We start from the raw sequence: 24,255 nt of genomic DNA, 5'->3' as shown, positions 1-24,255 counted from the left end.
ATAATAATGTAGGGTACAAATCAACATACAATCGGTTTTTATTTTTACAAAGTCTTTGACTTTATTTATTATCTGTGTGTACATACAAAACGATGCTAATTAAATAAAACGATTACAATTTTACTTTTAAAATTAATTAGTAAATAAAACTTTCTTTATCCAGCATCTAATAAAAGTTCCATACGAATTGAGAAGCATTTAGTCCTTGCGAATAATTTAAACATCTATTGTAAAAATTCACTTCAAAAAAACTAACAACTATTAATTAACTAACTTAATAAAAGGGTCTTGCTCTCCATTTTGTCTGGAAGAGATTGCTTTAAGCAATAAGGTCGCCAATTGTGCACTTACCATATTCATGTTCTCCATGTTAAATTATATATATTTTTTATTACTGGTATTGTAGAATAAAGAGTAAAAATAAATAAATAAACAAACAAACAGACCTGCAATCGCAACTTCTCAACGGAATCCATTTTATCCTTCAAAAGTTCCTCTTTCTCAGCTGTGAGCGTCTCTATAACTAATTCCAATTCACGAAGTTTCGACACTAACTCTTGTGGCGATAGTGATGATGCATCCTGAAATAAATAATAATTATTATAAATCTATAATTATAGTATAAAACAAAGTCGATGTCGCTTTCCGTCCGTCTATGTATGATTAAATCTTTAAATTACGCAACGGATTTTGAGGCGGTTTTTTTTAATAAATAAAGTGATTCAAGAGGAATGCTTATGTTTACGTATAACTTGAAAAGCTGTAGACAAAGGGAGTGAAACTGTACGCGTATAAGCTAAAAAGTTATTATTATAACTCAAGAGATCATAACTGAACGGATTTTAACAAATATTGCTTCGTTGGATTTATCTCCGACTGGTAAGTTATTTAATCTTTCTTATATATAAAAATGAATCGCAAAATGTGTTGGTAAGCGCATAACTCGAGAGGATGGTTCTTATGTAGAGAAAACGTAAACATGTACCACAGGCGAAGCCGGGGCGGACCGCTAGTTAATAATAGAATTAATACAAAGACTATGAAACATACGCGGATAATACTTTTATATTGAAAAGACGACCAATGCCTATTTTACCTCCGTCTCCTTACCTTGAGAACGACTTTACTGATTTCACGTATCTTTTTCAAAACTTTCAATTCTTCATAGATGATTTTTTACCAAATGAAAATCTTAGTAAATACAATATCACATACCTGTGCGGTATTATTGGACGTGATTTGCTCGAACCGTTTCGCCTGCGTCTCCAATTCGGAATTCCTCTTTTTAACTGTTTGTAATTCTTCCCTTAATTGTGTCATATCTTCTGCAAAAAGTAAATATGTATATATTTTAACACCAAGAATATCTGTAAAAATACTATGAATTATGTATCGAAATATATTGAAATACCATTTATTTATTTTCTTTATTGGAAAACATACAGAGACAAAGACAGAGATATATAAAACAAAAAAAAAATCTTATTAACTAAAGATACATGAAAATGCCTCCATAATATAGTGTTTTCACTGGGAACATATGTTATTATTTTTGCCAAAACTCAGCAGTAAGAGAGACAAGAAAAAATAATCGATAAGTAATATTTATCATGCGTACATAAAGGCGGAGGTAAACAAGTATTTGCAGAATCTTTACACATTAACATTCTTACATGTTCAATAGCAATTTTTTCACATTCATTTTGTAAGACGAAGAGGAACAAGAAAACATATCAAGATCATTCATATAGGTATTATAAAAACTGGACATTCTGTGAAGAGGCACACGAAGACCCGTATTGGTTCTGGCGGTCGGTATATGAAATAAGTCTTTTGAGCGTGTTGATCTGGATGGGATGCGATAATTTATTAAGCTAAGAAGTTCTGAACTGGCTATTTCTCCTACGCAGATTTTTCTTATTGAGATATTATTACTACGTACGTGTACGTGTGTACTACGTACGTGTACGTGTACTACGTACGTATACGTGTGTACTACGTACGTGTACGTGTACTACGTACGTGTACGTGTATACTACGTACGTGTACGTGTGTACTAAGTACGTGTACGTGTGTACTAAGTACGTGTACGTGTACGTGTGTACTACGTACGTGTTCGTGTACAACGTACGTGTACGTGTGTACTACGTACGTGTACGTGTACTACGTACGTGTACGTGTGTACTACGTAGTGTACGTGTACAACGTACGTGTACGTGAGTACTACGTACGTGTACGTGTGTACTACGTACGTGTACGTGTGTACTACGTACGTGTACGTGTTCTACGTACGTGTACGTGTGTACTACGTACGTGTACGTGTGTACTCCGTACGTGTACTACGTACGTGTACGTAGTACGTGTACGTGTGTACTACGTACGTGTACGTGTGTACTCCGTACGTGTACTACGTACGTGTACGTGTACTACGTACGTGTACGTGTGTACTACGTACGTGTACTACGTACGTGTACTACGTACGTGTATGTGTGTACTACGTACGTGTACGTGTACTGCGTACGTGTGTAGAACGTACGTGTACGTGTACTACGTACGTGTACGTGTGTACAACGTACGTGTACATGTACTACGTGCGTGTACGTGTACTACGTACGTGTACGTGTGTACTACGTACGTGTACGTGTACTACGTACGTGTAGGTGTGTACAACGTACGTGTACGTGTGTACTACGTACGTGTACGTGTACGTGTATACAACGTACGTGTACGTGTGTATTACGTACGTGTACGTGGGTACTACGTACGTGTACGTGTACTACGTACGTGTACGTGTGTACAACGTACGTGTACGTGTGTACTACGTACGTGTACGTGTACAACGTTCGTGTACGTGTGTACTACGTACGTGTACGTGTACTACGTACGTGTACGTGTACGTGTGTACAACGTACGAGTACGTGTACTACGTACGTGTACGTGTACTACGTACGTGTACGTGTACTACGTACGTGTACGTGTGTACTACGTACGTGTACGTGTACTACGTACGTGTACGTGTGTACTACGTACGTGTACGTGTACGTGTACTACGTACGTGTACTACGTACGTGTACGTGTACTACGTACGTGTACGTGTGTACTACGTACGTGTACGTGTATACTACGTACGTGTACGTGTTCGTCGAATATCGTTTTAAAAATGTGTTCAATTTCCCGTCTATTCCAACTTTAAAAGTGACATTTTTACATTTGTTCATATTTTATATTATTGTGTAATATTGGAAGTTCTAACTAAATATTGTAAAATCTTCCCTGAATGAATGAATAAATGAATCAAATGAATGAATAAATATCCTTAGTCCTTACCTCCTTCCCCTAATCCAGCCCGTAACTCAGCTATAGTATGAGCGAGTAAAGCATTCTCTCGCTCTAGAGCTTTTAAAGCTGCTCTCTCACCCGCGTTTGATGGTGCCTGAAATTAATCACAAAATAGTGTAAAATCATTATAGTTTCTACATTTGTATTTGGAATTATATTATTTATGTCCCTGTAGGTATAGATTAAAATATGTGTAGTATTTATTACATAATATACTTGCTACATTTACCATTATTTCGTAATAAATAAACAAATTCAAAATAATTTTTCGATAGATTTGAAATTCAAATCATACTTCTAACATATAATAGGCTGACTAAAAAAAAATTTAGCAAATTTAGCTAGCTCATTTTGCAATATTTTTGATCACTTCATTTACTTTATACAGGTGTCCCACTGTTGGTATACTAAGCTCAAAGGAGGTTATAGTTTTGCATACGCTGAGTATGTAAAAAATACTTATAAAATTCCAGACACATTTTTTTTTCAAATAGATGAATTCTTAAAACTCTATGTGTAGACCCATAACAAGCAACCCGCCCAACTTTGCCACCAGCACGTGAGCTATCGTTTAAGATTATGTTTTCATAGACAAAATGCTCACATTAGAGAAGCGGTATATACCGGCTGCGCGAAGCTAGAGAAGAAACTTACACAACCTTTATACCATATTACTCTATCACTATTTATTTCATACCAAAACTTAAAACTATATTAACTTTTAAATGTATTTCTTAATTCTTTCTATATATTTACCTGACTCGGTGCATTCTTAGCCGGACTCAACGGTGTAGGTGCACCTAAATCGCTCAATCTCGAGCCCGCCGTGAATGTAAACCCTATGAACGGTAAGTGCAGTCCGGAGAAAGCTGACGAGGCAGATGGTGGGGGTACTGCTTCGGATAACCTGTGAAATAAATATGAAATATAAATAAATAATAAGAATAATATACTATAAGAAATTATATACTATAGTTTGAACGTAATAAGAATGTACTGCGATTCTACACAGCCACCTAATTGATGTAGGTAGTTGATAACAAAACGCAGCAAGTCAACGACTATTAGCAAAGTGAGGGTAGTTGAGTCGAACGTCGTATAAACTATAAACAGCGTCCGAGCCCCTAGGCACGATTCGTACGATTGCGCCACGAGTCAAAAGAACGCGGCAATTTATAGTATTCGACAGGTAAACATGTTCGAACAGGAAACAGTGACAACTATATTGACAACTACTCATCCACAAAAATATTATATCAAAAGTTACGTCTTACAATACAGTATCTCGTGATTAAATGTTGCTTTGGAATGTACGGGTTAAGTTAAACGTCACCATTCAACAGAGGCCAGGCAACATATTAACTGGCTGATTTATTTAGTCAGCATTGCAGATGGCAACATTTAAATATGAATACATAATAGATTTAAATTGATTTGTCAATTTTGTATTTTCACTAAAGAAAGTAATTAGATAACTTTTGGTACATTGCAATTAAATGAAACACAAATTTAATTTTCGTTCAGGTAACATTTTTCATGATTCAGCATAAAGAAGAATTTAATTTTCCAGTATTTCCCAACAACAGAAAAAAAATCTGAATATTTGGTAACTTTTTTTATCGACAACTAGCTGTGCCGCGCGGTTTCACCCGCGTGGCTCCGCGCCTGTTAGTCTTAGCGTGATAATATATATCCTATAATACTCGTGGATAATGTAGCTTTCGAATGGTGAAAGAATTTTTTAAATCGGTCCAGTAGTTTATGAGCCTATTCATTACAAACAAACAAAGTTTTCCTCTTTATAATATTAGTGCAGACTAAACCGTTTTTGATGCGATTTCCACTCACCGTATATCAGTATCATCCACATCAAAATTGGAAGTGTCTGTTGGACTCGCCACATCGGGAACGAACGGCGCACTCGCCTCTCTGATCGCGTCCCACTCTACACCACTGAACCATGGGTGTGTCTGGAAATTGAAGTTGGAGTTTTCGAGTTATTAGAAAAAATGAATTGATTTTATATGAGAAAATAATAAATTTTCAGTAAGGGCCGATTTTCCAATGCTTGGATAAAACTTATTCGTCGAATAATGTATAAAACTACCATTTCAAAAACGTATTCTAATTGCCTGTATTTGACAGTTTACGTGACATTTTAGAGCTAGCGCGCACGAGCAACTTTGTCTCCGCAACTATTTTGTCTCTCCCATCAATTGTATGGGGAGTTGCGTCGCTACGTGCGCGCACTTTCATACTAGCCCATGGGTGGAGAGACAAAATAGTTGCGGAGACAAAGTTGCTCGTGCGCACTAGCTCTTAATATTATCGTGTAATATTTTATTGGACGGATAAGTTTTATCCAAGCATTGAAAAATCAGCCCTAAATTTTGTAAGACAAGAAAATACACAGAATTTCATTACTATCCTTTCCAAACCGTAGTAAATACGTATTATAAATTATAATATATTTACCGATTCAAAACCGCATCTATAAAAAGTATAGTTGAATAAATAAATGTTATCAATTTGAAATAAAGGCAAAGTTAGTTCCAATTTTATCTTTCAAATATTTAGGAAAAAATGGTTGCCTGTAAAGTCGGTTTTACGGGCGAAGATTTTACGTGACAACGTCTTTTTCTCGATCATAGTTGAGTGGGAGAGAGACGCAAGGCATTCGGCGGGCCTCTCTCTCGTTCGGTGACTCATCGTAACGTTACCGAGCGTTACACTTTTTCATAAGTGACTCCCAGTCGCAACCTAATTTAAGACGTTGTCACGTCAAAAATATATACAATTCTAAATAAACACTATTTAGAAAGAAAGATCTTTTTTTTTTTTCAAGAAGCATATTATTACCTTAAAATCTTGAATCCCGTTCTTGCCTAATCTCGTCTCGGACGCACAAATCAGTCTACGGATCAAATCCTTTGCTTCCTCCGATACCTATTGATGGAAAAACAATCTTATTAATTATTATACATTCATATAATTTTGAGTTTGAATGTTAGTGTAAATGTTAATGTTAGTGTTAATGTTAGTGTCTTGCTGAGCGTTTCCACTAAATATTCCGCGGAAGATGCCTTGTAATTTTTAATTTTAGTGTTAATGTGTACAGTTCAAATCGATGTGAAGTGTGAACGCAAGTTTTAGTGTAAATGTTGATGACAGTTCTAGATAGTGAGTGTCAATGAAGCGTGAGTGCATAAAGTGTGTGTGTTAGTGTTAATTTTATTTATTTATTTTATTTATTTGATACTTTATTGTACATATACACCAAGCATGGAAAAACAAAATACAATAATTAAAAAAAAAAGACACATAAAGACACATACATACAAAAAGGCGGCCTTATTGCTTAAAAGCAATCTCTTCCAGGCTTAATTCCACCGTTAATGTTGGTGGGATTCAAGTTTATGCCAGTGTAAGTGTAAATGCGATTGTTATTGTGTCAGTTATAGTGTTAGTGTTATTGTTGGTAGCACTTCAAGTTAATGTCTAAGTGTGTTAAGTTCACATCACACTTACTTGTGCCGCGTGTTCATCTGGCGGCGGGCAGTGGAAACAACGAGCGTGGTTCATTATCTTTCCATATGTTTCCACCAAAGATTCCGCGTAAAATGGCGTCTCGCCGAATAGCATTTCGTACATGCACACACCTTTAAAAATAATATTAACTGAATTAAAAGCACAAATTAATTTAATATGCAAGTTATCTATAAATAGCTTCAAATAATATAAACCTATTATTTTAACAAGTGGAAATCGAAATAATGTCGATTGAATTATAACTATGTATAAACAATTTAATATTGACTTGAACGCAAGTAATTTCCTAGCTATAGCCCATGACTAACGTATTAAAGAGATACTACTAAAGTAATACGTCTTTTCACATCATAATAAACTTCCCTAAATAAATAAATAATAGTTAAAAACAATTCAAATATTTTATATCAAACTTCTCGTTCATCAAAAAAATAATTATAAATGTCTTTAAATATTTATCGAAGTCAATTTAGATAAAATCATGGATCTATAAAAAATATATATACTAAAAATAGCTTACCAAGTGACCACCAATCGCACTCCGGGCCGTATCGACCTTGGCCATCCTCCATCGCCTTAAAATTTCAATAAAAATATTTTTACATTTGTATAAAAACCAAAAGGTGAGTTTATTTATTAAAAAAAAAGACGTGTGGCACTCGGGGACTGCCGCGGTAAAGCTATTGCATGCTATGCCTTCAAGCCACACCTCCGCGCCCGTCCCCGTGGGGGGCGTGAGGATTTTTCGTTACGGAATTTCTCGATTCGGTCCCCGCGCTCAAGGCCCGCGATAGAAGCTATGCAATAGCTTAACAACAATAGTTTTTCAATCTTTAGAGTATTTGACAGAATAACACAAATGTAATAAAGAATAGATTTCAAACGAAAATATATTCACTACATTATCATAAAATGAATAATTTCAATATAGTCTGGTAAAAGAACGTGCCTTCTGTTTCTTGGTTTAATTGCGACTAACTTATCAACATTATGATTATAATATAAACAATCAACGTTGACATACGATTGATAATAATATTTACAAAATTCTCATATTATTGAAGCAAGCCATAGCGTAGTTTTAAAATATTTAAATTGCTCGGTATCAGCTCTATCATAAATATACTGATGTATTGTCATCAATCATATATTTTACTAGCTACTCCCCGCGGTTTCACCCGCGTGGCTCTACTCCTGTTGGTCGTAGCGTGATGATATATTAGCCTATAGCCTTCCTCGATAAATGGGCTATCAAACACCGAAAGAATTTTTCAAATCGGACCAGTAGTTCCTGAGATTAGCGCGTCCAAACAAACAAACAGCTCTCAGCAACTCTTCAGCTTTATAATATTAGTATAGATTATAGTATAGATTGTATTATATTATACTACTAGCGGTCCGCCCCGGCTTCGCCCGTGGTACATATTTACGTTTTCTCTACATAAGAACCATCCTCGTACTTCAAGGAATATAATAGAAAAGAATTATCAAAATCGGTTCAGCCGTTCACACGTGATGCCGTGACAACGCGAAACGGGTGCGGACCCGCCGCCTTTTTATAGCTACCGCCGCGCAGCGCGTCGAACGCGGCAAGATACACAAAAATAATCCTTATGGCATGATTCTGTAATTCACGCGCGATGACTTATAGCGTATTTTATGTATAACTTTGGTGTTTCTACACCGATTTACATGATTCTTTTACTATAACCTGCCCAGGAGTATGAAGAATAATTGTGCCAAATTTGGTTAAAATCCGTCGTGTAGTTTTTGTTTCTATAACGAATATACAGACAGACAGACAGACAGACAGACAGACAGACAAAAATTTTACTGATTGCATTTTTGGCATCAGTAGCGATCCCTTATCACCCCTTCATAGTTTTTTTTTAAATATATTTCATGTACAGAATTGGCCTCTCTACAGATTTATTATAAGTATAGATGATTTAAATACAAAAGTTAATTTTAAAACAAAAACAAAATAATACGAAAGTATTTATTTTATTAAAAAATGTACATACCCTCAATATTTCTGGCGAAATATAATCCGGTGTGCCCACAGCTACATTACTTTGTACCTAGAAACATATACAAATATAAATAAATAAATTTAATTGAAACATTAATAATGTTAACAAAAGGATAAAAACAAGTCACACATTAAAATGAAAACAATTAAAAGTCAACTATATTTATTATATAGTTAAAAAAAACTAATAAAATACACTTTAACACGAATTAAATGAAGTTATTGTGCTATCACCGATTTTTAATTTTCAAAATTTGGTCTTAAGAAGTTGGTTACATACAAATATGCAGGTACATACTACATACTAACAAAATCAATTTAAAATGGAATATAACGTTCTAAATTCAAATTCTCTCACCTTCCCATCATCGCCCAATCGCAGGCAAGAACCGAAATCGGCCAATCGTATGTGCCCGCTCGCGTCCAATAGCACGTTGTCGGGTTTTATGTCTCTGAAATATTGTAAATACAAATAAATAAACAACAAATTTTTTAATTCCTTTCTTATTATATTTTTCGCAATTGGGTATTTTTTTAATGACATATTTGGGTTTGGTATCGATCCAGTAACATCCCCTGCTATTTATTTTTTCAATATTTTCAATGTACAGAATTGACCCTTCTACAGCGTCACTATCTGTCTCGCTCACACTTTATGGAATGTCTCTCTCCATCTTATTTAAACCACGCGGTCATTAGGAACCTTTTAGGTACACTAGAATCGTATTTTGTTATTTCAAAGAAATTGTTAAAATCAGACTTTAACAAAAAAAAATTATGGCCGATCTAAGATATAATGGAGTAAGTGTTATACCACATTAGAATCATTATTAAATGCGCTAACTTTTAAAGCTAAACTGGAGTAGTACATTTTTTTTTCAGGACGATCGGTTGAAGTAGTGCGAAAAACTAATTTTGAAAACTTGGTACGGTATAATATGACATTTTTGATTGATTGATTGATTGATTGATTGATTGATTGATTGATTGATTGATGGATTGACTGACTCACCGGTGCACATATCTCAGCTCGTGCACGCTCTGCACGGCTAGAACCATCTCTGTGATGTAGAAACGCGCCATGTCTTCCGGAAGACGATCTTCGAACTTCGACAGAAGGGTTAATAGATCGCCTCCACAGTAGTAGTCCATTACCAGGTACTGGAAAAATTACTTATTTATTAGTTAAATGAATATACATTTACACACGCACACACACACACACACACACACATAAGACTTTTTTTGTGAGTATAAAAAAATCGAAGCGGAGAAAAGTCAAACAAATGATTAAAATTTATTTTATTAATTTACCATCCTTTCTTGATGTTTGTTAACTCATCAGAAATGGTTTCACCTATTTCCATGAAACTTATTGTCTCTTTTCGATAGATCTCAAAAAATATTTTTAACATGTTTGTGTAAACGTGATTTTTACACCCCTATAATATGATAATATTGGTGTCCTGGCATAACAAAGTTTTCCGGATCAATTAGCACTCAATATCTTCTATATATAAAAAAATGAAACCCGTTTCGCGTTGTCACGGCATCACGCGTGAACGGGTGGACGGATTTCGATAATTCTTTTTTTATTATATTCCTTGAAGTACTAGGATGGTTCTTATGTAGATAAAACGTAAATATGTACCACGGGCGATGCCGGGGCGGACCGCTAGTAGTAGATAATAATCAAACTTTCTTTTTATTCAAATAAACCTACTCTACAGGGTGACTGGTAAGACGTCAGACGCATTTTGACAGGAGCTTCTACTCATGAAACTGAACAACTTTTGTTCTACAACTTTGCTGAATTTGGACTTTGTATGGAAATCGGTCAGCTGATTAGCGAAGTTTCCTTACAAAGTCCAATTTTTTTTTACGAATTCAGCAAAGGTGTAGAACAAAAGTTGTTCAGTTTCATGTGTAGAAGCTCCTGTCTAAATTCGTCTGACGTCTTACCTTTCACCTGGTATAGGTAGTACTCACTAAATTATGGTCATCCTGGAAAGCATAATGCAAATTGGTTATCCACCGTCGATCGCCAAACACGAGCACATCTCTCTCCTCTTGAAAACACGCTGTATCAGCACGCTGTTGGGGAAAAAACATAAAAAAAATTATCAATTTTCACTTAGGGACTGCGTCAAAGCTTAGGCGGCCGTACACGGACCGCTTCAAGCAGTTGAGACCGACGGCTTGAAGCCGCGACCGAGCGGTGAACTATGGACATTCATTCACTGCCGCACACGGACTGCTCGAGCAGTCGCGACCGCTTCAAGCAGTCAACTGCGCGGTTTGCAGCGACAGCTCGAGCAGTCAACGACCGACTGCTCGAGCAGTCCTTTTACGTCGCTCAGCCGTTAACTGCTCGAGTTGCCCGGCCGCTCTTACTGATAATATTCCAGATAATTGACACTTTATTCATACAATATTTGTCTTTTTAATGGGCAGATAAGAAATATCTTCAAATAAGTTCTCTACTTTCTTAAACAGTAAGTCTAATCAACTCTATTGCATATTTTATTATTTACTTTATTTATTAGAATAATTGCTTGCATTATGATTATTTTTCCTTCATTACGATTTTCAAAATTTTAATTCTAAATTCTATCGCAAATCTATTGTATTTGATATGAAAATAATAAAAATCTCCATACCTTCAACATCTCCCACTTATTCAATATCTTCATAGCATACACTCGCTCGCTGGTCGCCGCGCTAGGCGCTGTGCCGTTGCCTTCACCATTCTGAAATTATACAATATACATATATTTTAAAAAAAATGTATGCGTGTACTAGAGTACACACGTAAGAAGTGAAACTTCTTTATGACCTTAGAATTCTCACGAGTATGGCGTAACGCAAAAATGTCACGCGTACGGCGTAACGCAAAAATGTCACGCGTACGGCGTAACGCAAAAATGTTAGGTACACTAAATTTTTGTCCAACCCCGATAAAGAAGTTTCACTTCAAAAATATACAAAATATATTTAAAAACACATACATTATAGTCTTACAGTGTCATTCTGAAAATAAATCATATAGTTCTGAAATTAGACAATATAGTTTAAAAACACATAAGTTATAGTCTAAGAGTCGAAAATTTTATTTACAAGTAAATTTATTTATGAATTTTATTAATTAACCTACTACCACAGTATTACAATATTATTTCCTACAGTAAGGAATCGCCTTTGATGTCGCGCGCCAGACGAAAATACGCTAGGGTTGCAACAAATGGGAAATAAAACAATTGTGATTATTAATATTATGATGAAATCTTTATTCATATGTACATTCAAAATAATTGCGATTATTAAATCTGATGTAATTATTTGTTCATAAATATATAATTACCGATATTGCACTGCTAAATATTATTTACGTGGACACTTTATTTTTGGATGTTCTTAATTGTATATTATAACATTTAACTAAGTAATGCATTCGCATTGGGATGTACAATCTGATTAGAAAATAATGAGGACAACATATACATAGCTTTGATTTTAATTCAACAGATACAATTAATACAATCTTTCTGAAATATTGTTTCCTTCTGGGATTTCAATGTAGATTTACATCCGTAAACCGAACAGTTTGTGCGCGCCATAATAGAATATATGTAAGTACCTATGTATAATAAAATTATTACACAAAAAATACGACTGCGTCATCCTTTCGCGCTAGGTAAAGCAAACTAAGCGTGTTTGCTTTACGCGGCCCGCGTCGCCCGACCCCCGCCAGTTCCCCTCCGTTTCTCTGCACAAGTACATTCGTCGCACTACTGTAGGAAATAATGGTAATACTGTGCTACTACTATAACATATTAACAATCAAGTAGAATAAATTTATAATTTAAAGGGAAAATATTATTTCTTTTAGTTAAGTAATTCTACAACCAAGAAACATAAGATACTGGCTCATTGATATATTTTTTTATAAATATCATAGAGTAACACAAACTATATTACATATTTTCAATTTTCATCAAAACGAATGAGAACATTTACAATTTACATATATGTTTCTATATACCATGAAAACAATAGTTACCTGTATAAAAGAAGCTCTAACAACACACACTTCGCCGAACGCCCCGCGCCCGATCACTTTGACTAGTTCGAAGTCGTCCCGCGACAGTCGGAGCCTTTTCAACGCGGTGGCCACTGGTTTCACTGGAATTTTATACAAATAAATTATCACTTACGTATTTATCATAATAAACAGCATATTATTAAGGAAATCAATATCTATAGCATAATGGAAAACAGAAACTAGCAAAATATTGCATATAACACAAATATCATATTTTGTAAAAAAACCACGTAAAAATATTTTTTACGAAACCTAAATCTGAAAATCTATAATTTCCATTAAGTGTCAGTATACAGGGTGTCAAGCGACCCACATATTTTAATGTTCACGGTTGTATCACATGCACATTTGCACGTGTTGTATCAGTATACAACACGAGCAACACGTCGAGCAGCGTCACCACGCTGAGCGTGTTGGTGTTCAGTGTTTGTGTATGTGTGTACTGTACACTGACCGTAACTAATGAAGTCTGCCACCGCCTTTTCACGCCGCAAGCTACTGTTACAACACTCGTCGTACAACACGAGCAACACGTCGAGCAGCGTCTCCACGCTGAGCGTGTTGGCTCGAGGGCCCTGCAGCCGCCGCGAGACGAACATCGTCTCGATTTGTTTGAGACGCTTTATGCCGAGCGCTGAAATGAAACAAACAATAAATAATAATGTTAATTATTATAAACACTATCTTGTTATGTACTGTATATACACGCCTTAACCATTAGAGGATGCATGGGGCCACCCAAGAAGGACTTGCACCTGTTAGCAATTGCGACATCGCGCACACCTGCGATTCCTGAGAGTGTTGCGGCAATCATCGCCACCGCGACGCTGTAGTTGCTCCGCCGTGGACGACGAGCACTCTTTGTTCCAACATCGAACGGGAGGGACATAGTTTAAGTTAGGAATAATTTATCATGTAATTTTTTTTACAATAAATTATTAATAAGTAAATTTCGGTTTTTTTTGCGCCTTCGCGGGCCGGTCGATATAATTGGCGCAGTCGGTAGGATAATCCTCGAGAGCCGTCTCTCGGAACGCGAAACTACAAGCATCGAGTACCGCTATTCCATCGGAGGGACGACGACGGGGATCCAGAACCTACACCATTGGCCGCCGCAACGCGAAGGGTATCCAAACATTGATACTGCAGGAAAGGCCGAAATGAAAATCCTGTAAGTACACTAATTCTCTTAGTGTCTTGCCACTCCTAGATTGTAAGTTTTCCTAGATTACCCATTCACGGGAACCGAGGAACTGTAGTGCGTAGGCTTGAAATATATTAATTCATCGAGAATTAATTGTAGAATTTTACAAAATCAATTTGTAAAATTCAAATATATAGATATTAGGTTGATAAAAGATTAATAAATTTAAATATCAATTAATCACGAATTGATTAATTTTCGAATTTTACTAATTAATTCATTTTATAATTCAAATATATTAGGTAAAGATTATTAATTTTTTTATATTAGTTTAACGAAGTAAATAAATTTAATTAAATTTAATACATTTTATATAGGTAATACAGATATTTAAAATGTCAGATTTGGATAAAATTTTTAATGCGCTTAGACTTTTGCCAGAATTCGATGGTAATGTTAACGTTTTAACAAGATTTATACATTTAAGTGACCAATTAGCTGAGGAATTTATAGATAAAGATCCCGGAAATACTTTAAAAACTGCCGCGTTATGTAATGGTATTTTAAATAAAGTTACTGGGCCCGCAGCCCGAGTTATTAATGCAAATGGTATACCTACTACTTGGCACGGTATTAGAAGCGTATTAGTTAATAACTTTTCTGACCATAGAGATGAGACCGCCCTTTATAACGATTTAGCCTTATTAACGCAAGGTCGTAGCTCTCCTCAAGAGTTCTATGAAAGATGTCAGCATCTTTTTAGTACCATAATGACGTATATAGCATTACATGAAACAGTCGTTACTACTCGTGAGGCAAAAAGGGACCTGTATCAAAAATTAACACTACAGGCTTTCCTACGTGGTTTAAGAGATCCGTTAGGCTCACGCATACGTTGCATGCGCCCCGCAACCATTGAAAAGGCATTAGAATACGTTAATGAAGAACAAAGCACTTTATACCTTCAACAACGTAATGAAACTTTTGATAGGAAACCCCACGTACCTTTTAGAATGCCGTACTCGCATGAACCGTTTTATAGACATAATGATTTTAGTGAACCTATATCTTCTAAACTACAGCCTATACATTCGTTTAGACCGCAATTTAAGCCACCAAATTTTAATCGAAATTTTAATCATACGCAAGGACCAGCACGTCCAACTCGTACTATGCAAATTTTCCGCGCTGCACCCCCTAACTATAACCCGCAGAGCAATACGTTCAGATTACAGCCTAAACATCCCGCGCAACCGAAACCGCATCCTATGAGTGGCGTTAGCCATTACGTGACAAAGACTTTACCACCGACACCTTTTGCACGCGCTCATGATTGGTCAAAATTTGGTAATCCACCCCCGAGTAATTATTTTAAGACTAGGGAGATGAATCATAATGAATATCTAGATGAAGATTATTATTGTACCGATTTATATCCTTATGAAGATGACTATTATAATAATGAATATTACTGTACGGAATATGAACCTTATGTACATTACGAACAGACAGACGCACCTGAAAATTCTGATGAAACGTGTGACGTACGTTCAGAACACGATCAGGATTTTCCGAATCCACCAAAATTAGAAAAACCAAAATAGAATTAAATCTACACACGCAACGTCAACTTCCTTATATTCAAATTCGTAATCCTCCACTTAAATTGTTAATTGATACTGGAGCTAACCAATCTTTTCTTAGCCCCGATGCAGTACAGAGATATTTTCCTGACGTTACTCTTAATTATGATCCCTTTGAAGTAAGTAATGTTCATGCTGTAACACGTAATAAGTATTCTATAACATTACCTAGTTTTCCTGAATTTAATGACCCTGACGATATCACATTTTTCGTTTATAAATTTCACAATTATTTCGACGGCTTAATAGGTTCAGATTTGTTAGATAAATGGGAAGCATCAATAAATTATAAAACTAAAACTTTAAATACTTGCAATGCTACGAATCGGTTATTAGTATATGACTCACGGAACGCTAATCTTTATGAGGACGTCATACCCGCAGGAAGTAGTAAATTAGTTAGATTACCCGTAGATGTTGAGAATGGAGACGCTATTATACCGGAACAAATTATATGTAATTGTCATATTTCTGAATGTTTAACGAAGGCGAGGAGCAATCGCGCTATCGTGGAAATTTCTAATCCAACCCGTAATGATGTAATTTTTTCAATGGATCGACCAGTATGTGCCGAGGTTTATAATAACGAGTACACGCGCACCAAACGTTCGTCCGACCGTGTGAAACAGGTATTATCTCGGTTGCGTACTGATCACTTAAATAATGAGGAACGTTTAAATTTAGAGTCATTATGTTCAGAATATGCGGATGTATTTTATATAGAAGGCGAAAACTTAACATTTACGAATAAAATTAAGCATTCTATTAGAACTAAGGATGAAATACCGGTTTATACGAAAAGTTATCGCTATCCATTTATTCATAGGCAGGAAGTACAGAATCAGATAAGTAAGATGTTAGAACAGGGTATTATTAGACCATCAGATTCAGCATGGAGCTCTCCTATTTGGGTGGTACCTAAAAAGGCAGATGCATCCGGCAAAGTTAAATGGCGTTTAGTTGTTGATTTTAGAAAGTTAAATGAGAAAACTTTGGATGACAAATATCCGATTCCTAATATCACAGATGTCTTACATAAATTGGGTAACTGTCAATACTTCACAACGCTAGATTTAGCAAGTGGGTTTTATCAAGTGGAAATGAACCCGGCTGATATTCCAAAAACTGCTTTTAGTGTAGAACATGGTCATTTTGAATTCTTAAGAATGCCCATGGGTCTAAAGAATAGTCCATCTACTTTTCAAAGAGTAATGGATAATGTACTGAGAGATTTGCAAAATTCTATTTGTCTAGTTTACCTAGATGATATAATAGTGTTTAGCACTTCTTTACAGGAGCATATCGTTAATCTTAGAAAAGTGTTTCAGAGATTGCGTGAATCCAACTTTAAAATACAGATGGATAAATCGGAATTTCTTAAACTCGAAACCGCGTATCTAGGTCACATTATTAGCAAAGATGGGATAAAGCCTAACCCAGATAAGATATCTGCCATCCAAAAGTATCTTCTTCCGAAAACTCCAACCGACATTAAACGATTTCTAGGTCTATTAGGTTATTATAGGAAATTCATACCAGATTTCGCTAAAATCACGAAACCCATGACACAATGCTTAAAAAAAGGTTCAAAGATAACATTTTCCAAAGATTACATTGAATGTTTCAATAGGTGTAAAACATTATTAATGAATGATCCAATTCTTCAGTATCCTGATTTCAATAAAGAATTTATTCTTACAACTGACGCGTCGAATTTAGCTATCGGTGCTGTACTCTCTCAAGGCCCCGTTGGTTCCGATAAACCAATTGCGTACGCTTCACGTACACTTAATAGTAGCGAAATTAATTATAGTACGATTGAAAAGGAGCTACTAGCAATTGTCTGGGCAACGAAATATTTCCGCCCTTATCTTTTTGGTCGAAAGTTTAAAATTATGACTGATCATAGGCCCCTTCAATGGGTCATGAATTTAAAGGAACCTAATTCCCGTCTCACACGTTGGAGGCTCAAACTTAGCGAATACGATTACACTGTAATTTATAAGCAGGGAAAGCAAAATTGTAACGCCGATGCTTTATCGCGTATTCAAATTAACAATGAGGAAACAGATTCTTTAGCGGTTAATCCAACAGAAACAACACCTTCATTAATAAGAAGAAGTTCAGATACAATTACTGTTAATTCAAATTCAAGTACGATTACTGCACATTCGAAATCAGGTACTCTTACAGCAAGTTCCGACACCGTCACAGTTCATACTGACGCGGAGAACCCAATTTTAGATGTACCTATAACAGATCACCCGTTGAATAAATTTAAGAGACAGATAGTTATTACTTTAATAGATAGAGTACCGAGTAAGCCTATAATTTCAAAACCTTTTGAAAATCATACTAAGATAGATATTAATGTTAACAAAGCGAATATTGATAGTGAAATAGTTTCACTTATTAAAAAATATGTAGATCCTAAGATAAAAACTGCAATTCTAGTTCATCCCCCTGATGCTATGTGTGCTATAGTTCCAATAATACAGGCTAATTTTAAAAGTTCATGTATGGATTTAGTTCTTACAAAATTAGAATTGCAAAATGTCAAAGATTACTTTAAGCAACAGGAAATAATACGAAATTATCATGAAGGCAAAACTAACCATCGCGGAATTAACGAAACTCATTTATCTTTATCTAGGAAATACTTTTGGCCTAAAATGAAGGAAGCTGTAACTAAATATATTAATGAGTGTAGCATATGTGGTCAAGGAAAATATGATAGAATTCCAGTAAATCCAAAATTTCGAATCGTAGTTCCTCCTACAAAGCCTTTTGAAATAGTACATCTCGATTTACTTAGTATTGATTCTCAGAAATATCTCACTATAATAGATGCATTCTCTAAGTATGCTCAAGCATATTGTTTAAAAGACGCAACCGCGATAAGCGTAGTTCAGGCTCTTTTGACGTTTAGTACACATCATGGCTTACCTATGACTGTCGTAACGGATCGAGGTCCTGAATTCACGAACCAAATATTCAGTGAATTTGTAAGACTTCATAGAATAAATCACCATAAGTTATTAGCTCATGCACCTAACGAAAATGGTATGGTAGAACGGCTTCACTCAACTTTATTAGAACATATACGTTTACTAAAACTTGAACGACGTGGTGAATTAATCATTAACTTAATGCCGTACGCTGTTCTTGCCTATAATAGTTCGATCCACAGTTTCACGAAGTGCAGGCCTCTTGACATTATAACCGGTCATTTAGATCCCCGCGATCCTGTAGATATAGATCTATCAGAAAATGTCTTACAGCAATATATGCAAGAACATCGCGATAGTATGCACAAAGTATACAAAATTATTAATGAATCGTCTTTGGAACGCCGTACTCAAATTACAGAAAACATTAATAGGAACCGCGAACCCGAAATACAGTATTATCCAGATCAACAAATTTTTGTAAGAAATCCTAGGGCTAGACGGCAAAAGACCGCACCGCGTTTTACGCACGATACCGTACTAGCTGATTTACCTATTCATATCTATACTAAGAAGAAATATGGCGCTGTTGCTAAATCTAGGCTTAAGAGGGTACCTAAATTGTTACAGAATCCTTCCTCTGATCCTGTGCCTGATTCAAGCGGAGGATCCCACCCTGAGTAGCTTGGATGATGGACCCGGTATACTACCATTTAATATTGGAACTGCAAGAATTGTCACTCATTATCATTCATTTTTGCAAATTATTAATTTAAAAGATATTCGCGATAGTATAACCATAGTAAAGGATCAATTAAATTCATTAACACCTAATTTGCACGATAGATTATTTTCGCTATATAATTCACATATCGAACACTTACATTATAAGATTATTAAATTATCAAATCAGTTAGAAACTTTTGAACCCAATCGCAAAAAGAGAGGTCTCATAGATGGTTTAGGTTCAGTAATAAAAAGTATTTCTGGTAACCTAGACTATACGGATGCAATTAAATATGATACCGCAATTAAATTATTACAAAATAATGAAAATAGATTGGTCACAGAAATGAATAATCATATAAGCCTCAGTAAAGATTGGATAAACCAACAATCTGACATTTTAAACAACTTAATTAAAAATCAGGAAAAAATTGAAATAGCTATAAATGATTTAAAGGAAAATAATTTAAACATTACTATATACATCGATTTAATTCAACGCGTAGCAATTTTATCAGATAACATTGATGATATATCTGAGGAATTACATAGATTAGAAAATTTATTAGGTTTTATTCGTGCGAAAAGTACGCATCATCTTATGTTCAATTCAAATTCACTAAAAGAAATGTTAAATAAGTTAAACAAATTTTATGGCAAAGATCAAATCCCTCAAGTTAATTATAGAGAATATTTTGATTTAGTTAAACTAGGCTATTATTATAGTAATAGAAATATAGTTATAGTTTTTATGTTCCCGGTTGTCCTTCCTGCTACCTTTGAATTATTTAAATTATCCATAGTTCCTAATAAAGATAGTAAAGTCCTAATTCCACCCTATCCTTTTGTGGCAATTCACGACGAGGATTTTATGTACATGGAGGCAGAATGCCCGAAGTCTGGCCTAGGGTATCTATGTGAGGACAAGCTGAACCATCATCGATCCAAAAATGACTGCGTGTATCACCTTATTACCACGCAACGAGTCGTCGCATCTTGTCTCTTCACGCCTGTGGAGCTCGGAGCACCCGCACTAGAAAAATTAGACGACGCCCACTACGTCATCAGTTTCCCCAAGCCAACAAAAATTCACCTATCATGCTCGCAAGATCAATATGACGTCATTAAAGGAAGCTACTTAGCCACAATACCCAAAAACTGCATTCTTCAAACGGAGGCTTTCAAGATAGTCAATAGAGAAGACCATATCAAAGGACAGATAATGAAAATTGCAAACCTGCCAGATTCCAGCCAATATAATACAGATGAAGAAGTTCTGAAGTTGAATTCGATAAATTTGGATAAATTACACGCTAGTAACAGAGCTATATCAATGGAAATGCCTATCAGTACTAACAACGGATACGAGATTCTCTATATGCAGCCTTCCATCATACCGATATATGTTATATTAATAACGAGTGCAGTTGCCCTAGTGACATGGTACGTCGTACGGAGAGTGCGTACATCAAAACCAAAAACTACGAGTGTTCATGGTAATCAAAAAGAAGAAATAGAACATCAATCGGCGGAGTGTGAAATTTCAGCGATATTAACGAGCCTTGCCCGCCAATAATCGCTGAACTTCAGGAGGGAGGTGTTATGTACTGTATATACACGCCTTAACCATTAGAGGATGCATGGGGCCACCCAAGAAGGACTTGCACCTGTTAGCAATTGCGACATCGCGCACACCTGCGATTCCTGAGAGTGTTGCGGCAATCATCGCCACCGCGACGCTGTAGTTGCTCCGCCGTGGACGACGAGCACTCTTTGTTCCAACATCGAACGGGAGGGACATAGTTTAAGTTAGGAATAATTTATCATGTAATTTTTTTTACAATAAATTATTAATAAGTAAATTTCGGTTTTTTTTGCGCCTTCGCGGGCCGGTCGATATAATTATCTCTTAAACTACAACTCTGTATACAAAAAAAAATTGTTATTATAAAAATAAAAATAAATATAAAAATTAAAAATAATCCAACAACCGCACCGAGTTTTAGTAATCAATTGGTTAAAAATGTATTAAATCTTTAACGAAGACTGCAACATAATATTATAATGTACTATTTCTTGCAAAAATTAAGTGAAACTATGCTACAGATGTAATATAATTTACTACACGAGTGAAGCCACTCTCTGAAATTAACTGTAAGAACTAAACGTATTTATTTATACCAAACTATGTAGTATAAATAATTTCTATACTTTCTTATTTTTATTTAAATTAATTAATTCACACCATAAAAACGTTAGTATTTCGCGTTGTGATATAAAAGGCTGAATGTACAATGCATATATGTATTTCTTCACCTTACTGATCGACTTACTTTAAAATGGTGACATGCTGATTGCTGCCTTCTAAAGCTAAATATTCTACATAATGGACTCTTTATAGATGTTTTGTTATAATTATAAATATAGCACACACAAGCTGTGTCACGCGAATTTATTAGAATCAAGAGTAACAAACATACCTATATACAATACATACATCCATCCTCACAAACTTTCGCATTTATAATATTAGTAATTAATTAGTAAAACATGATAACATAACATAATAAAATGTAAATAAAACGTTCAACAAAAAAAAGGATACCTACACAGCAACTGAATCTATATGTCGCAGTCAAATTGTATTATTTCGCCGTTTACAAACGCTCGGCATTTTATAAAGTGCTGAGGATTTACTTTTTCCAAAATTCTACAAAAAGACGGTCGCGAGCCAACGGCGAAATAATACAATTTGCCTGCGACATATAAAGTGTTGAAGAGACAAAGATCACGAAATCAAAACGTAAAACATATAATCATAGAAATAAAACACGGGTAAAAATTAGCTTTTATAAATATGTATTAAATATCTAAACCCATATATTATATAGTGACGCAATTTATTGTATAAAACATCGACGCGAGATTATTTTCTATAAATATTATTTTTTATATGCGTAATGGCAAGTGTCCAACACGGCATACTACAGTCTACAAGATCCCTTTATGTTCTGGTGACACATCGTAAAGGGATACACACATATAAAGATGCGTTTTAACTTTCAACATAGGTATATCTACGATAGATTAAAGACTTCTTAATTATTTATCTACTAGCGGTCCGCCCCGGCTTCGGCCGTGGTACATGTTTACGTTTTCTCTACATAAAAACCATCCTCGTACTTCAAGGAATATAATAAAAAAAGAATTATCGAAATCGGTTCAGCCGTTCTCGAGTTATGCGCTTACCAACACATTTTGCGATTCATTTTTATATACAGGGTGTCCCACTATTGGTATACTAAGCGCGAAGGAACTTGTAGTTTTGCATACACTGATCACGTAAAAAATACTTTAAAAAAAATTACGTCCAAAATTTTTTGCTAAATTTTTCCTGAAAATCCGTGTTTTCTTCTCTAGCTTCGCGCAGCCGGCATATACCGCTTCTCTAATATGAGCATTTTATCTATGAAAACATAATCTTAAGGCTGCAGTCTAGCAAAATTGCGTTTTCAACAAGTTATTTGACAATTTTTTCCCGGCTAATGAAATGATAAACTGAATTTTTTTTTCTTGTTTATCAATTAGTGTTATATACGCAATGCGCGTGAATTTTTTCACATTTATAAAGTTACTTTATGTTACCTTAATCAGGCCTTAAAGATAAGTCTCTTTCCCCCAAAGACATTTCGAGCTAAGTTTGTGCACTCACTACGTTGCAACCGATTACAATTTACACAATCTGATCAGCGCATTATTATCCTTATATAGTCGTTATTAAAAACTGCTGAATACAATTGCCGAAAAACTTATGATTTTCTTAATTAGGACGTTATAAATTCATTAAATTTCCCATTTTTTACCTTACAAAATCGATTGATAAATACTGCTAAAAGTTATTTTTTCCATTAATTTATTCGAGTTGGTTGAAGACCAATGAGTATTAATCCTTTAAAAAAATTTTTTTTTTAATTTTGATAATTCTTTAAATATTAAAAAAATATTTAAAATAATAAGTAAATATCCTAGCGAATTTCTTTAGTCGCGCTCCTTGGGCCGGAGCGTTCTGACGTGTGCTCTACGCTCGATTTTCCTTCATACCGAAGTGAAAGTTGCTCTACTTCATTAAATTTAATATTTTTGTTAATTGATTATTTTTATCTTAGTTTTGTGCAAATATTCGTATTTTTAAACATTTGATTTCGATATGGAAAATAAACGAAAAAAATACGCGTGTAACTACTAGAAAAAAAATTATCTTCGAACATAAAGTTAATGAAACCAAATAGATTGCAAAGGTGATTGGCAACAATTTCTTTATTTTACGGGGTGTCAGTAAAGGGATGTATATTTCTTTAAAACTAAAGTAAGCTCATAAATTTTCTTATAATATAATTTTTTTGAAGTTCCAAAAATGTTTATTTTTCGTTTGAGAAATACGAAATATAATATAAACTTGTATTGAGAACTTGAACTTCCCAAGTTCATCCGGGGAAATCCCCATACGGGGAAAATGATTTGTTTACTCCAAAATTGATCCGAGGTGTTTTAATTTTTTCTTCTAGTCATTTTCAACGTAGCGGCATGTTGTTTGATTATTAATTTTGTAACTTAAATACAGGATGTTGGTTTTATATTCTGATCTTACAGACGCGCTGACAAATTTAGTCCACCATTTCTAGTTTAGTCTACCAACTCTAAGTACCAATATTAAAACGAATGGATTATCATCACATCATCAAAACTCAGATGTAATGGAAGATCACAATAAC

The 24,255-nt window shown here is 34.9% G+C and overlaps 2 protein-coding genes across 2 annotated transcripts in view; one reads left to right on the top strand and one right to left on the bottom strand.

Moving 5' to 3' along the window:
• gek (serine/threonine-protein kinase gek) overlaps positions 1–24,255 on the bottom strand; it is an 85,879-nt gene that overhangs the window by 54,047 nt on the left and 7,577 nt on the right. The window contains exons 3-17 of the mRNA XM_090117224.1: positions 13,477–13,656; positions 12,981–13,102; positions 11,581–11,670; positions 10,910–11,014; positions 9,933–10,081; positions 9,279–9,372; positions 8,913–8,969; positions 7,409–7,463; positions 6,868–6,998; positions 6,199–6,285; positions 5,188–5,309; positions 4,096–4,246; positions 3,328–3,433; positions 1,216–1,325; positions 447–581 (exon numbers count right to left, since the gene is read on the bottom strand). Of these exons, the coding sequence (XP_089973350.1) occupies positions 447–581; positions 1,216–1,325; positions 3,328–3,433; positions 4,096–4,246; positions 5,188–5,309; positions 6,199–6,285; positions 6,868–6,998; positions 7,409–7,463; positions 8,913–8,969; positions 9,279–9,372; positions 9,933–10,081; positions 10,910–11,014; positions 11,581–11,670; positions 12,981–13,102; positions 13,477–13,656 (1,694 nt within the window). The remainder of the gene's footprint in view (positions 1–446; positions 582–1,215; positions 1,326–3,327; positions 3,434–4,095; positions 4,247–5,187; positions 5,310–6,198; positions 6,286–6,867; positions 6,999–7,408; positions 7,464–8,912; positions 8,970–9,278; positions 9,373–9,932; positions 10,082–10,909; positions 11,015–11,580; positions 11,671–12,980; positions 13,103–13,476; positions 13,657–24,255) is intronic.
• LOC149896789 (uncharacterized) lies at positions 13,716–21,381 on the top strand. The gene is made up of 2 exons (XM_090117141.1): positions 13,716–14,193; positions 19,388–21,381. Exons 1-2 carry the CDS (start codon positions 14,183–14,185, stop codon positions 21,057–21,059), a joined length of 1,683 nt encoding a protein of 560 aa, XP_089973267.1. The 5' UTR covers positions 13,716–14,182; the 3' UTR covers positions 21,060–21,381.

The sequence above is a fragment of the Colias eurytheme genome, chromosome 27 (assembly GCF_061535395.1).
Source record: "Colias eurytheme isolate Ceu_HAF_F1 chromosome 27, ilColEury1 Martin Lab GWU primary, whole genome shotgun sequence".
Lineage (NCBI taxonomy): Eukaryota > Metazoa > Arthropoda > Insecta > Lepidoptera > Pieridae > Colias > Colias eurytheme.
This window is presented reverse-complemented; position numbering and strand designations above follow the sequence as displayed.